Raw genomic sequence first — 15,256 nt, forward strand, 5'->3', positions numbered from 1 at the left:
TGTAGTCTAAAAATATCTCACATGTTTGTGACATATGCTTGTTTACAAGCATTCACAATTGTCATATACTTACCTTGTTTGCCCTGAAGCATCATGTCACTGTTTGAGTAGAAACAACAGTTGTAAAGTGGCTTTCTTACATAACTCAGCTAAATTCTTACATATTCTGTTAAATGTGGGTTATTTTCTTTGATTTGAAATTGATGTGACATTACATCATATCTATTGGTCATAGCAAATTATGATTTATCTATACAGCTTAAAATTTTCTGCTCACTAAATGCCGTATCATGTGACATTATACATTGAATAGTATGCTGAGACATTTGAGAAAGGGGTTAAAGACAGTGTATAAGACCTGCTATTAACTAATTATAGTTATATTCACTAACCACATTAAAATTTATCTCTTGCATGCTATGGTGTTTTTGCTTTTATCTCCTCCATGAATCTGCAGCATTTCTCCTTTCCAAACGTGCTGTTTTTCAGTCATTGACACAATCATCCAAGCTCAAAATGACCAGATAATCTTTCATGCCTGTACAATTTTCAATTCTCTCCATATTTTCAAAATCTCACCAATATATATATTTTAAAAATAATACTAACTACTCTTTATTCATTGCCTTCAATGTACAAGGCATTGTGCGTGATACTTTACAATCTTTATTTAAATTGTACAACCATAACACAATGTAAATATTGTCCACTAAAACAAAAATCTAAAAACAAAAAACAAAAAACAAAAAACAAAAAACAAAGAAAAAAAAAATTGCAAGTTTCCCAAGTTTAAACATTTCACACAGCTAGAAGAAATATGACACTAAAATTTTGTTAACATTGCCCAGGTTACTTACTATAAATAAAGTAATCTGTTAAAATGGCTAATTCTATACACACTTGGTGAAAGCTTACAAAAATGAAGTGGGGGGAAAAGATAGTTCGTCTTTAAAAGAAATAGCCATATACAAATAGAAAATTAATTGATAAAAAGATGAATTCTAAACCTTATGGTTGAAACTTGAATAAATCATCTGCCTTATAGTCATTATAAATCACTTTCATATTATTCTGTAGTTTGTAGAGCTGCTTCTATGAGAATCTAGAAAATATTAAACACTTGGCTAACATCAACTTGTTCTGTCTATACCAATAACACTTCTGAATTGGCCTACCTATCCTCATCAAACTCCTTGTTTCTTTTTTTCTTTTTACATAAATTGTCTCTGGTCTACCTTTTCAATCTTAATTTTTGTTTGTCCTGTTTTAACGGTATTTAATATTTTAAGACTTCAAGACTTATTGTTGGGATTACACAATACATCATGTCCAATTAACATGTAAAATAAAAAACAATGTTATTTGTAATGTTGACAAAAATAATAGGAATATCACCATTTTTACATTTGATTCTCATTCCATATATCAGTGCTACAGAAGATATTCTTTTTCATATCAATTATTACACCAAAGACATTACAAGGGGTCTTTTATTCTCTGTGTTTATTTCTTACTTAAAATATCTTATGTTAAAAAGAGACAGTATTAAGTATTGAAAATTCTTAGGAAGAAATCTAAGTAGCTTTGGGTTTGGAGATGAGTTTTTTGGTATAACACCAAAAGCATGATCCATGAAATTAACAAAATTAATAAATTGGACTTTATTGAAAAGAACAAACTTTTGCACTGTGAATGGCAATGTAAGGAGGATAAATATACAAGCTAAATGCTGGAATAAATATATGCTAAATAGGTATCTGATAAAAGATTTGAATTCAAAATTTATAAAGAACTTGCTGAATGCAAGTGGCTCACTCCTGTAATCCCAGTGTTTTGGGAGGCTGAGGTGGGCAGGTCACCTGAGGTCAAGTATTTGAGACCAGACTGAACAACATTGTGAAATCCCGTCTCTACTAAAAATACAAAAAAAATTAGCTGGGCCTAGTGGCAGGTGCCTGTAATCCCAGCTACTGAGAAGGCTGATGCAGAATTGCTTCAAGCAGTGAGGTGGAGGTTGCAGTGAGCCCAGGTTGTGTCACTGGACTCCAGCCTGGGTGACAGAGGGAGACTGTCTCAAAAAAAAAAAAAAAAATTACAAAGAACTAAAACTCAACAATAAATAAACAACCAAACCAATTAAGAAGTGGACAAAAATTCTGAACAAATAAATACCTCAACAAAGAACAAATACAGATGACACACAAGCTTAACAATATCATATACTATCAAGGAATTACAAATTTAAATTACAAGATACCGCTACACATCATTTGATAGCTAAAATCTCAACCACTGACAACACCAACTTCTCAGAAAGATATAGAGCAACGGGAACCTTTTTACATTACTTGTAGTTATGAAAAATAATAAACAGTTTGACAGTCTCTTACAGAGCTAAACTTAGTCTTACAATAAAAGGTTTTTGGTGGAAAAATACAATAAAACTATAGTTGTAAATGTATGATGCCAAAATTAAGATTCAATGAAACAAGTTTCACTTTATAAGCAATTGATTCAGTGAATATAATCAATATATTAGTCAGTTGCTGGTTAAGAACTAACATTGCCTTCTTATTAGTATTCGTCAATTTTATTATATCTACCATTTAATTGGGAAATACTTAGCACTATTTAATTGGGAAATACTCTTGTCTGCATATAATTATGTTTAGTGTACTTTTGAAAGTAAAATGTAATAAAGTCAGTGGTTGTTGTTCAATTGATATTATTTTTATCCAACACGCTTGTGGTGAAATAGCACAGTGTCTACTGGAGCTATTTTTTTTCTACCCAGAATGTCTGTGAAAAAATTATACTGCTGCCCTAATAATCATAATATGCATTTCAGCTCTGTGCATACTAAGAAATTTCAATTGTCATGATGGTAAGTAAGATTTTAAGAAAATTTGCTTAGTTTTCTAGTGAACAGCTTTCTAAACCTGAGAAAGAGATTTCTATTTGGAAGAAAAACGTAAGCCTGTAAATGGATAAATTTTAATCACAATTGTATTATTATACTACATATTTCTTTATGTTTGCCACATTTGTGGCTTTAAAATTATAATTAAGAACTAGTTGCTAGTGAATATTTGTACATTTATGTATAATAGGTTTGAGGAGCTTGAGGATTATGTCAGCTCAATCTCCCTCTATATATTGTATTTTATCAATTCAAACACCCATTCTTAAAAAATGTTTTGACCCTGAAGGCTTATAGTAGATGGCATCTTACAATCACTATGGGCCAGGCAGCAATTTTGGCGTGATTGGCACTGACTGCCATGTGATTACTTGGTCATAAGTGTTCATATTGTCAGTTCACTTGAGTTGCATTGAGGAATATACAAATTGAGTTTAACTGTCATTTAAAATGCATTACACAATTCCAGTGTAATTGAAAATTGTCAGCAAATGTTATTGTTATTTGAAGCTTAGAAACCAAATTTCAGGCTTAGATTTGGCATTTGTGAAAGAAATGTTTATTGTTCAAGGGATGGACACAAATTTATATGTTCTTGTGAAGTAGAAATTATCCTACTTAAGAAAGACACTCTTAGGTAGAAGGAAGTATCTATTTCCTGAGAAATTTCAAAAGAGTTGTGATCTGCCAAACTAGATGCAAGAGTAATTGCCAACTCTTTTGAAAAGGATGAAAGAAACTTCAAAGCAATGAAAGATTGGTCTGATTAATGTACTGCATACAACTATCCTTAACTTCTGGTGTATCATGCGTTAATTAGCAGTTATATTATTTTCTTGGCCATACATAATGATGCATCTTACAATCATTGTTGCCTTATATTTGCCTCATATTCAGTTTATTAAAAGAACATGAAATCAGCTACATAAATTATTAAAGAGAAGTAATACATCTTTTTATATAGTAACTATCTAGAAGCCTGAATTTCTCATTATATTAGGAAAAAAAAAAGGCAAGAAAGGAAATAAAATGTGCAATGAAAGAGGAAAAAGTGATTAGAGTAATAAAGTTATGAGGAAAGCTTATGACTTCAGTCAGCAATGATACCTCATGGACAAGAGCAGCAACACAGGGGATGCCCTAGCTCCTAATTCCAGTTTATTTTAACAGTGATGCTATGCTTGTATGCCTCTGTTTGAATTGTGTGTCAAACTAAGAACCTAAAGAACATAAAATATTAAAATAAAGTTGAAAGGCCATTTCAATGGAAAAATGAGACATTATTTTATATATCCTATAAAGTTATTTTCATATATAAGGAATTCAGTCATTTGTGTAGATACGTCACCCTAGTAACCTGCTCATTCAGAGAATGACTATTAACACTGATGGAAAAATGTCATGTCTTAATAAATCTTATCCCAGCCAGGCTTAGTGGCTCATGCTTGTAATCACAGCACTTTGGGAGGCCTAAGTGGGTGGATCACATGAGGGTAGGATGAGTCCAACCTGGCCAACATGGTGAAACCCTATCCCTACTAAAAACGCAAAAATTAGCAGGTGTGGGGGTGCCTATCTATAATTCCAGCTACTAGGGAGGCGGAGGCACGAGAATTGCTTGGACCCTTGAACTCAGGAGGCGAAGGTTGTAGTGAGCTGAGATCACATCACTGCACTCCAGCTTAGGCAACAGAGCAAGACTCTGTCTCAATACATAAATTAATAATCTTATCCTCCTTTTAAGAGAAAATTTGTTACTTTATATTGCTTATATATATTTACTAGATGTATACAAATAATTTAAATTGAAAACACAAATACTGTTTTATACATATATGAATTTAAATATATACACATATACTTAATGTATATGCACATGCACACACTCATATATTGTGACTGTCTATATATGTATGTGTCACTATATATATATATATATATATATATATATATATGGTCACATCCTTCAGAATTTGCAGTGGATACTCTTGGGGAGAAGGCCAGTTACAATATGTTTTCATATTTTCAAGCCCCATGCATTCAACTTCTTCTCATGTCAACTTTTTAATATATATTTCTTATTTTAATAGTCAAGGATATTCATTTTACTTATGAATTATTGATTCAATAAAGGAAGCCTTTTCCAAAGCAATTCTTCCATGTGAAATCATGGCACAGGTTTTGTTTGTTTACATAACAAAGGATACATGCATGTGGCAAGAGGCAGAACACAAGTAATGAGAGAAAGGGGAATAAATGAAAGCTCACTAGGAAATCTAGGGAGAATAACTGAATGAAGTAATGACAGTGTCTCAGGCAAATAGAGAGTTTGTTTCTGTTTTTGTTTTGTTTGGTCTTTTTTTTTTTTAAACCAGGACTTTCTCTACCCTTAGGCACAATTACAACAGCTGTACCATATAGCCTCCATCAGTCATAATCTAAGTTAGCACCTCTTTCTATTAACCAAGTAATAGAGGAAAAAAATTACTTATACCCGTCCATATGAGGCACTCTGTTTGCTGCAATGCATTCTGATGGCTTAATTAGGTTGACCGTGTGGCACATGGTGTTTTTCTATCCGGGTTCATCACAAAGGCCATATCATCAAAATAGGATAGTCCTGGCTTCTACAGCTAGATTACAAATACGAGTTTCTTCATTGAGTGTCTTGCGGCTGATGTGTCTGTTAGTTTGCTTCCATCTACTTAAACAATTAAATAAAGCTTCACATTCGAAGACCAAGGCTAATAAAGAGACAGAGTACCAAAGTACAGCTGGCAATTTCTCTAGTTATTAAGATCTCATCTTCAACTGATTGATAGTCTCTAGAAAGTAACGAACACACTATATTTTTCCCCCTTAAGTATTTGTTCTCTTTCAAGGCTTGCCACTTCTACTGATAGAATTTCAATCATCTGTAATACCACACACATATTTATACATATAAACACGCACATGTGTGTACATATTTAAGTAAAAGTTCAAAGATTCTATAATTCTATGTGATAGGAAGGAATCATTCCTTCCTATTGACCAGAGATTACAGATAAAGCTACCCAGTCAAATACATTGGGCTCCTTCAGATTTAAACTTTGTCACTTTCTGAGAACATTTTCAAACATTTTTCAATATACATCTTTATTTTTAAAAATTACTGTTTTAAAAAACAAATATAGGGTGCAAATATTGAGTAACATATTTACATTGAAAGAACAAATTGTATATATATAAAAAACAAATATTTTTATAGTCATTTATTCCAGTTTGGTTGTAATATTATTCTTATGAGTATTACTTTTAACTTGGTTGTCTAGAAAATTCTACCAGTGTATCTATACAAGGAACAAAGTAAACAATATATACATATGCATACATTTATCGATCTGTACATGGTAAGTTTAAGTAGCATTTTCAGTGTACTATGAATTTAAGTTAATTGGGAAACATAAACAAAATACTGGTTTTAAAATTAAATGGAAGTCCTATAACTACTGTGCTCATATTTTCTATTTGCTATTTAGAATCTAATATGATATAATTTATAATCTAGGATATTTATATCCTGCTATTCCTTTTTCATCTCTATTGTCCCATTCAAATGTTGCCATGTATTTTTTCTGCAAATTCTTCTTATATATTCATTCATCAACTAACATTCAGTGAATTTTTAGCTACCCCTTACTCTTTCAGTTATCGAGAACCTATCTGAGTAACTCCAGAAGTTTTCTTTTGTGTTTTCTATAATAATAATAATTTATTGTCATTAGTCAATTCAATGTGTAATTTGTTTTTTAATAGCTTTCATCCACAGAGAAGGAGAACAAAAGAAGACACCAGGAAAGACTATCTCATTGACAGGATCTCCCCGAAGTTTACAAGAGAAATTTGCAACAGTCAGTCTTAAATAAACATTTGTTGAATTAATAAAATAAACAAATTGTATTTACCTCTTTTCTACTTGAATTACTATTCTGAAATATAATAGTATTTGGTTACTCTCCTTTAAACTCTCTCATTCCTTTCTATTGATCAGATAAAGCTGATCTATTAAAGATAAAGCTGCCCAGCCAAGTACATAGACTCCTCCAGACTGGAACTTTGTCTCTTTCTGAGAACATTTCCAAACACTTTTCAATATATATCTTTACTTTCTACCAAACCAAATAAGAGCTCACCCTATACATTCAGATCTGCACCTTGGCATGAGCCAGGGATTCTCTTTCCTACTCACCCCTTTTCAACCTTGTAAAACTCCTAAAGCTATAGTGTAATAAACAGCAAGCTATTTATTAGACGCCTAATTAAAATGAGTGTTTCAGTGGTTTATTATATGCTTGTTTACCAGATCTGTGAAGTCTTTCACGCCTTCCTCAAGTTTTTACTCTGGACCCTAGCGCACATTTTGCAAAAAGTCCTAATAACATCTAAGACAACACCTCATCTTTGCTAACATGTATGCTTTCCCTCTATAAAATACTTTTGGATAGTCATCTTTCTAATTAACATGGTGCTCCTATTCTGATTACAGTTTTTTTTTTAATAGTGATTAAGTTTTTAGTTAATAGATATTAAGATTATTATTTGGTTATTAAATTTGAATTAATTAATTTATTGACATCATATCTATTCTTAAGGGTAAAAAGAATGTGAGGACATTGACTTTCACATATGCCATCACGATTAGCTTCCAATATTAATATTTGAGGAACTATGTCCTAGGTTCATATAAACTACAAATTATGGTTTTTCTTTCTAAAAAACTGAGTCTTAATAAAGGGCCATAATACAGCAGATAAATATAATCTCTGCTTATTTACTCATGAATTCTGGAGAAATATCTTTAAAATATATTTCTTCTTATGGAAAAAGAAAATGATGAGACCATTAAGAAACCAAATATAAACACACACATTTGGAAAAGATCTTAAATCTTTCTTGAATACCTATAAAGTTGTAATATAATAGTAATATTGATTTAAAGAAAATTTAGCATCAATTAAGAGACATTTGGTAACATTCATGTACTGGTGTTTTTTAAAAAATATATCCACATTAGCATAGGAAATACAAATGATGTATGAGCATACTCTTGACCTAAACAAAATAATCACTGCAGCAATCAACTACATAAGTAATTTTAACAACTGTGAATTGCATGAGCACTTAGCTGGGCATTATATGAGATGTAAATTTAAAACAGAAGAATGCATCTTTTGGAGCAGAGCATTACCTTATCTAAAGAACATTTATATTGACTTTAGTTATTGCCAAGGTATAGTGGTTTATCGTTCAAGCTGAATATAACAAAACCCAAAACAAAACGAAGGAAAAAGTAACTGAAAAGATAAAACATTCTGTCATTTTTTTTACAAATCTATGTATTTATAAATTTATTGCTAACAATTTAGAAATTAATTCAAATAAGCTCTCAACTTGGCCTTCACACCAATACAGTCTGTTTCATTACTTCACATTGTTGAATGAATAGAGTCTGAGCCAAGATTAACTTATTTTATCTATATGTGAGCATATATGTATGCATATATTAATAGATATATCATACATGCATATATTACATAGATACACACACACACACAGATACTTTTACCTGGACATATCCCTAAGGTACTGTTGAGCAGTTTTGTGCAAAACACAAATAAATGGGAACTGACTAACTGACTTCCATTTCTCATCTTCGGGGGAGTTTTATTTTCTCGAACAAAACAAACAAAGACACAAACAAAAAACAACAGAAAAAAAAAAAAAGGAAGAAAGTGCTTGCTCAGGTATTTCAAAAATGATTGACATTATGATCGATTACTAAATCAATGGGCAGAGTGGAGGGAAAATAAATGCATCCAATCACAGGAGTTTAACAGTAGATAAATATCCTGAGTATGTAATAAGAGACCTTCACGATTTGTAGGCACATGCGTGTGTGTATGTGTATGTGTGTATATGCACATACACATAAACAAACACATAGGCATGCAATGTGATTAGGGATGAGCCCTCTGCAACCTTTGCTAAGCACCACAAGCAGCAGATCTCTTTCATGGGATCCATTAGCCCACACCTGGCACTAGCTCATTAAACTTTGCAGAAGGATAGAGGACAGGAAACACAGCATGTCAGTATCAAGTGAGCCATCAGCAAGAGAACACCCATCTGACAGCTTTTTGAACTGGGTAAGTCCATTATTATTGTTCAAATTGAACGATAAAAAGTAACATTCAGAGAATATTTGGTTTCTCTTATGTTATGGTTTTCTTCTATGTAGTTTACAGAAATGTGTAAAGGTAAGTTTTTGTTACATTTTATTCGTAGTGACTAATGGTTTTAGGCGTCACATTTGGGTATAAGTCATGTTGATATCGACGTACTTTTAAGATGATTTTATTTTAAAATGGGTCCATAAAGGAAAAATTGTCTAAGGCTTCTGTAAGTCATAATGCAGCCATGGTTTTTAGCTTCCTTTTATAGAATATTTACCTAATTAACATATTATTCTACTTTATTATAAATTCCCAACTACTTAATGTCTGGTTTAAGGTTTTACTAAGGCTTGGACAAAATGTAGGGGGAATTGTACCCACTAGTGAAACTTAACTTAGAATTTTGTAAAGTCAGTTTCAATAATATAGGTTAATTTTCACTGATCTGCTTTCTGTATTGAGCTAATGCCTTTCATCCAATAGGATCTATTATGTTTTTCAATCTAGAAATATTACTCTGAGATGAAGATAGCAAAAAAATAAGCAAAACCAAAGCAAAAAAAACCAGTAGTGGCACCAAATCTGCTTCTCCAAATCCTTGCAATATAGAAAACAAAGATCTCCAAATAACTTTTTCCCTTCCTCATGAAAATATGTCCTCAGAGAATAAACATTCTTTAAGTGTACTCAACATTAAAACCAAATCAACTCAACCACCTAAGGCAGAGGTTCTCAAATTTTCTGCCTGTTAGGTAATTTATAGGTACTTGTAAAACTGCAGATCCCTGGGCTTCAAACCCAAGCTCTTTATTTCAGTGATTGTGCCATTAGCCCTAGGAATCTTTATTTTTAAGAAACATCTCTGGTGCTTCTGAAAAAGCAAATCATGAAAAACATGTTGAGAGACAATTTCCTAGTCAGACAAATTTGTCAAGTAGCATGTAAAGTCAGATTACTTTTGTGTATAATAAATACCTCTATCAATGCATAATTTAAGAGTTAAGAACATTTAAGTACTTTTATAGCAACATTTGATGCAATAATGGTAACTATGTTTTTTTAAAAATAACTGACTTTCTAAACCGTTAGTGCAATTAAAAAATTAAACTCTTGCCTATGAACAAGCAATCTCTATAGGTTTTAAAGGACATACACTTTCCTAATCATTGTCCATAGTTACTTTGCCATAGAAACTAATCGCAAATATTGGAAAACAATATACCTGTGAATCATAAACTTTGTAAGACGCATGCATGCAACATACTTGTTAAATAAAGTATCCCAAAAGAAATTCCTAAAGATTCTTTCTATTACATTAAGACTTCTGGAATTTATTTAATTTCAATTTGTGTTCACATTATAAAGAAGATTTTTAAAAAATATGAAGTTAATCCTGAAGTCTATTCAAAATGTATTGAGCATACAAAAACTAACACAAAAACAAAACTTAGAAATATGTGGGGGTTGTATGTACACATTTGTTGTAACTTCTAAAATTTTGCATGAGGATTTTTTTTTCCACAATTTATAATTTATTTATGGATGATTCAGACTTGGTTAACAGCTATTTTCAATTCTCTTTCCTGGGATAAAATAACAAGATAATAAAGTGGTGGTCAATGGATGGGTGGGGCAGATAAGCAGTAAATCATTTCAGAAAATTTCACACTCAAGGCTTGTTGACATGAGCCAGGGACAAGGAAATAACCCAGTCAGCACCTGCACCTTTAATGAAGGACAACACTGCTGCACATTTAGAGAATGGAGGGGAAAAAATAAATCATGTCTAACTTTAAAGTGGCCTGTCTGATTTATTCAAATAGAAATACAACCCTGTGGGTTTTCCTTGATGTATTTTCATTTAAAACATTGCAATATAAACCTAGAATTGAACTTTATTTTTTTACCATGAAGGTTTTTAAAAATTTCTAGTTCAATTCCACTATATGTAAAATGTATGCTTTAACAACATGTCATTTAACACTTGCTTTTCATTGCCTTCCTGACACCTTTGGCCATAAAAGGTAGATGTTTAAAATGTATACTTTTCTAGCAGATATTAAGTCATGATGAGGCATAGTCCAGAAACAGCCCGTATAAAGAGATAACCTTACTTGGTTTAAGAATGTATTTCATTTGTGAATTAGAGATGAAGTAAATTAACATGAAAAATATCTACCAGTGGTTATCCAGTGGTTCTAATAAAAAGGAGGTGGGTTTTAATGGGCTCAACATGCAATGCAAGCAACAATTCGAATGGTTGGCAAAGCCCAATTATTCTTAGAATCTATTTCTTCATCATTCCTTTCCTCTAAACCAATTTATTTTCAACAATAAGAGTATTTCTTGATTTACTATATACAGGTAATTTGTTTACTTTCTCATATACCAACCGTTTCATATACAATGTTATGAAGCATAACAGCAGTTTTAAAAATGTATTATACAGGGAGACAAAATAAAAATGAAAAAAAAAACCTGAATGGGGCAATAAATCAATTCCAGACATTATGTTCAAGTATTTTAATATTTAATTACACCAAGTTACCTAGCCACAGCTTGAAGTAAAAACTATTTCATTGATGTGGTAATAAAATAATCTGCATTGTGCCAGTGTTTTAATTGATCCTTTTTTTTTGTACCCTGAGAAATCTTGTTCCTGTAGACATCTTGGCTAATGCTAACTCATGGAGCCAAGTACTACAGAATATAAAATTCTCCTTATCTTTTTAGAAGCATGTTATATTTTTTCATCTGATTGTTTATTATTAGAAATACATGTCTGATGAAGCAGATTTTGTTTTCTTCAAAGAAATGAATCAGTTGAATAAGAAACGATGTTTTGTTTTAAAAAAGACACTGATTTTTTGCCTTCAAAGTTTTTGCTTCCTCTGAGATATGCTCAATTCAATCCAGATTCAAGGTATCTAACAAACATATTAAAGCTAGAAAAACAATTAGAAGAATCAAGACTTCTCTACATTCTGAGATTAATGGGAAGGAGGGGACATTCTAAGGCCAATGAGTTCTTTCGGAAGATTTTCTCCCTTGCCTGGAGCCAGTGCTCCTAGATGAAGGCAGTTATGAAAATGACTTCCGCTCTGCAGGTGTTCTTTTTGAAAAGCTAACAGCATATTTCTTTTGACAGGGAAATTACTTTGAAATGATTCTTGAACTCTGTAGTCCTGAAAAAAGAGGGCATCTAACTGTACGCATACCATTTGGGGTTACCTTTATTTCTTTTTAAGAAAGTGTTGCCTTCAATGGGCCCTGAGTAATCAATTTGTGTGGTGTATTTTTTAATTAACTGATGACCAAACTATCACCTTTGTAACCAATTTACATATTATATTAGACAATGAAGTCATATACATTAGAAGTATTTGCATGTAAAATAGTAATCACAGAGGTTTGACAGATTTTGCACCTAGGTGTTCAAGTTGATTTGTCTTCTCTAAAATTACACAATATCCTTTTGAATAAAAAGGTAATATTTTTTATTACCTAGATAAACCTTGTACCTTCCCACCATATATACTCATACATACATTCCTTCTTCCACTCGATAGTAGTTCCAACTAAATTGGTGCAAAATCAAAGTAAAATTCATTTATCTGACTTATCTGGCATCCTTAAAAGTAGAGAAAACCAAGGAATCATTTGTGTAGTTCAATCAAACGTAGTTCAAACTTCACTTAACAATTTTAAATTTTGATATCCTGCTCAACAATGACATCATGGACTAAATTTTTTGACCTGTAGGAGTTATCAGTTGGCCATACAGTTTAAGGAGAATTATACTTAAGCTGTATCTATACAGTGGTAATTATGGTAGCAACACAGCACCATGGTGCACTTTTATTCTTACATTGTTCGGCCTGTTAATTAACATGTTACTACTCTAAGAAATGTCAGTTTTCCATGTTTCACTTTTCTGATGTTCCTTTTCTATGGTACTGACATGCATTGTAGCTTAGGTTTTCTTTGTGCATCTTTTCCTTTCTGTAATTTTACTTCTGCCACTCTAATTCACTTAGTTAATATAACACTCCTTACACGTCTCAGCACAGTGAGTATTTCTCAACGTTCTGTTCCTCTTGGGAATTAATAAAGTACTCTCTATTCAAGAATAATAATTCGATCCCTGAAATTGATCAGCACTCATACTCAAGAAGACATTCACACGGACTTACAAGTTGCAAAGAAAATGAACAAATTTGATTCATAACACACACAATAAAAAGTGAATTTAAAGCAAATAAGGAATACTGGTTAAGTGTTGATGAAACAAATGCATGGCACTTACCTGGGATAAGCTGGGCCAGAAGCAGGTGATTTGGGGATAAGCTGAGGAGTGATATTATGACCAAAAAAGGAGCATGTTTCCATTTCATCTTTGTCCCTTGCTTGCATTACACCCAGCCAGTGATAGATATGTGTTATCTAGGGAGATAATAAAGCAACAACAAAATTAATATTTTTTTAACAGTTATTTATGTTGAGGGAAAGAGAATGTGAAAATATTTTGTGAAACATTGCAGTTCAAATAGGTTTGAAATGTTATTTTTTGAAATGATGGAACATAATTAAAATTATTACGTAATTGAATGAATTATGCAGATATTTCATCATACTGAACAAATGTGGTATTTATTAATTTTGAAAACTCATTTGCAAGTCAGATATTAATCACAAATGATTCCTTGGCTTTCTCTAATTTTAAGGATGCCAGATAAGTCAGATAAACGAATTTTACTTTGATTTTCCACCAATTTAATTGGAACACCCTCATCACATTTAGAAAACTCTGAAGTTAATCATTCATTAAATAAATACTTACAAACTCTTTATAATGAGTCAAGCACTATGCTGCTTTGGGTATATAGCAGAAAACAAAACCACAAAGTTGCTCTTCACTCAGGTGCATAGACACCTTGAAGCTACCTTAATTATGTGAATTCACAAACAGATTTTTAAAAGTTATTAGGTAGTCTATTCTGAATATGACAGGGAAACACAAGATAGCATCCTGTAAGCAACAAAGCTCACAATAATTGAGGGCTTTTACAAGATAATAACAAATGATAGCAATATAGATGACTGGTTAATTTTGCCAGGGACAATTGACCAAGCTTATATGGAAGAAGTGGCATTTTAAGATAGGAGATAATATCTAGTAAGTGGAAAATAAAACAATATTTAGAGAGGACAAAATAACCAAATTTTCAAAGATGGTATGCATATACATAAATTCTGTGGTATGTTTATTTATATACAAATTTTATCATAGATAGGTAGATACAGATATATTCCCATGATATGATGATACCTTTAGGCTACTCCTAAGGAGAGTAGTTGTTTGGCTGGATGATGGGGTTTGCCAAAAAGTAATGTAATTGGGAGCTTATAAAATGGGATATGTAATGTAGGTAATGAAGAGCTACTGCATATTTTAATAATAGATAATATGATCTGCAAATCAAAACTACATTGAGATACCATCTCACGCCAGTTAGAATGGTGATCATTAAAAAGTCTGGAGACAACAGATGCTGGAGAGGATGTGGAGAAATAGGAACACTTTTACACTGTTGGTGGGAGTATAAATTAGTTCAACCATTGTGGAAGACAGTGTGGTGATTCCTCAAGGACCTAGAAATAGAAATTCCATTTAACCCAGCAATTCCATCACTGGGTATATATCCAAAGGATTATAAAGTGTTCTATTATACGGACACATGCACACGAATGTTCATTACAGCACTGTTTACAATAGCAAAGACTTAGAACTAACCCAAATGCCCATCGATGACAGACTGGACAGGGAAAATGTGGCACATATACACCATGGAATACTATGTAGCCATAAAAAAACGATGAGTTCATGTCCTTTGTAGGGACACAGATGAACCTAGAAACCATCATTCTCAGCCAACTGACACAAGAACAGAAAACCAAACACTGCATGTTCTCACTCACAGGTGGGTGTTGAACAATAAGAGCCCATGGACACAGGGAGGGGAGCATCACATACTGGGGTCTGTGGGAGGGATACAGGGGAGGGACAGCAGGGGGTGAGGAGTTGGGGAGGAATTGCATGGGGAGAAATGCCATATATAGG

At 32.3% G+C, this 15,256-nt stretch overlaps 1 protein-coding gene across 6 annotated transcripts in view; it reads right to left on the reverse strand.

Annotated features, from left to right (window-relative positions):
* The window catches only part of ROBO1 (roundabout guidance receptor 1), a 1,110,926-nt gene that overhangs the window by 944,675 nt on the left and 150,995 nt on the right, over positions 1–15,256 (reverse strand). For all 6 annotated transcript variants that reach the window (XM_017539966.2, XM_017539955.2, XM_017539921.2 and 3 more), the window contains exon 2: positions 13,442–13,578. In XM_017539966.2, coding sequence (XP_017395455.1) covers positions 13,442–13,529 — 88 coding nt within the window. In that variant the 5' untranslated portion in view covers positions 13,530–13,578. The remainder of the gene's footprint in view (positions 1–13,441; positions 13,579–15,256) is intronic.

The sequence above is a fragment of the Cebus imitator genome, unplaced genomic scaffold (genome assembly GCF_001604975.1).
Source record: "Cebus imitator isolate Cc_AM_T3 unplaced genomic scaffold, Cebus_imitator-1.0 Scaffold7, whole genome shotgun sequence".
Lineage (NCBI taxonomy): Eukaryota > Metazoa > Chordata > Mammalia > Primates > Cebidae > Cebus > Cebus imitator.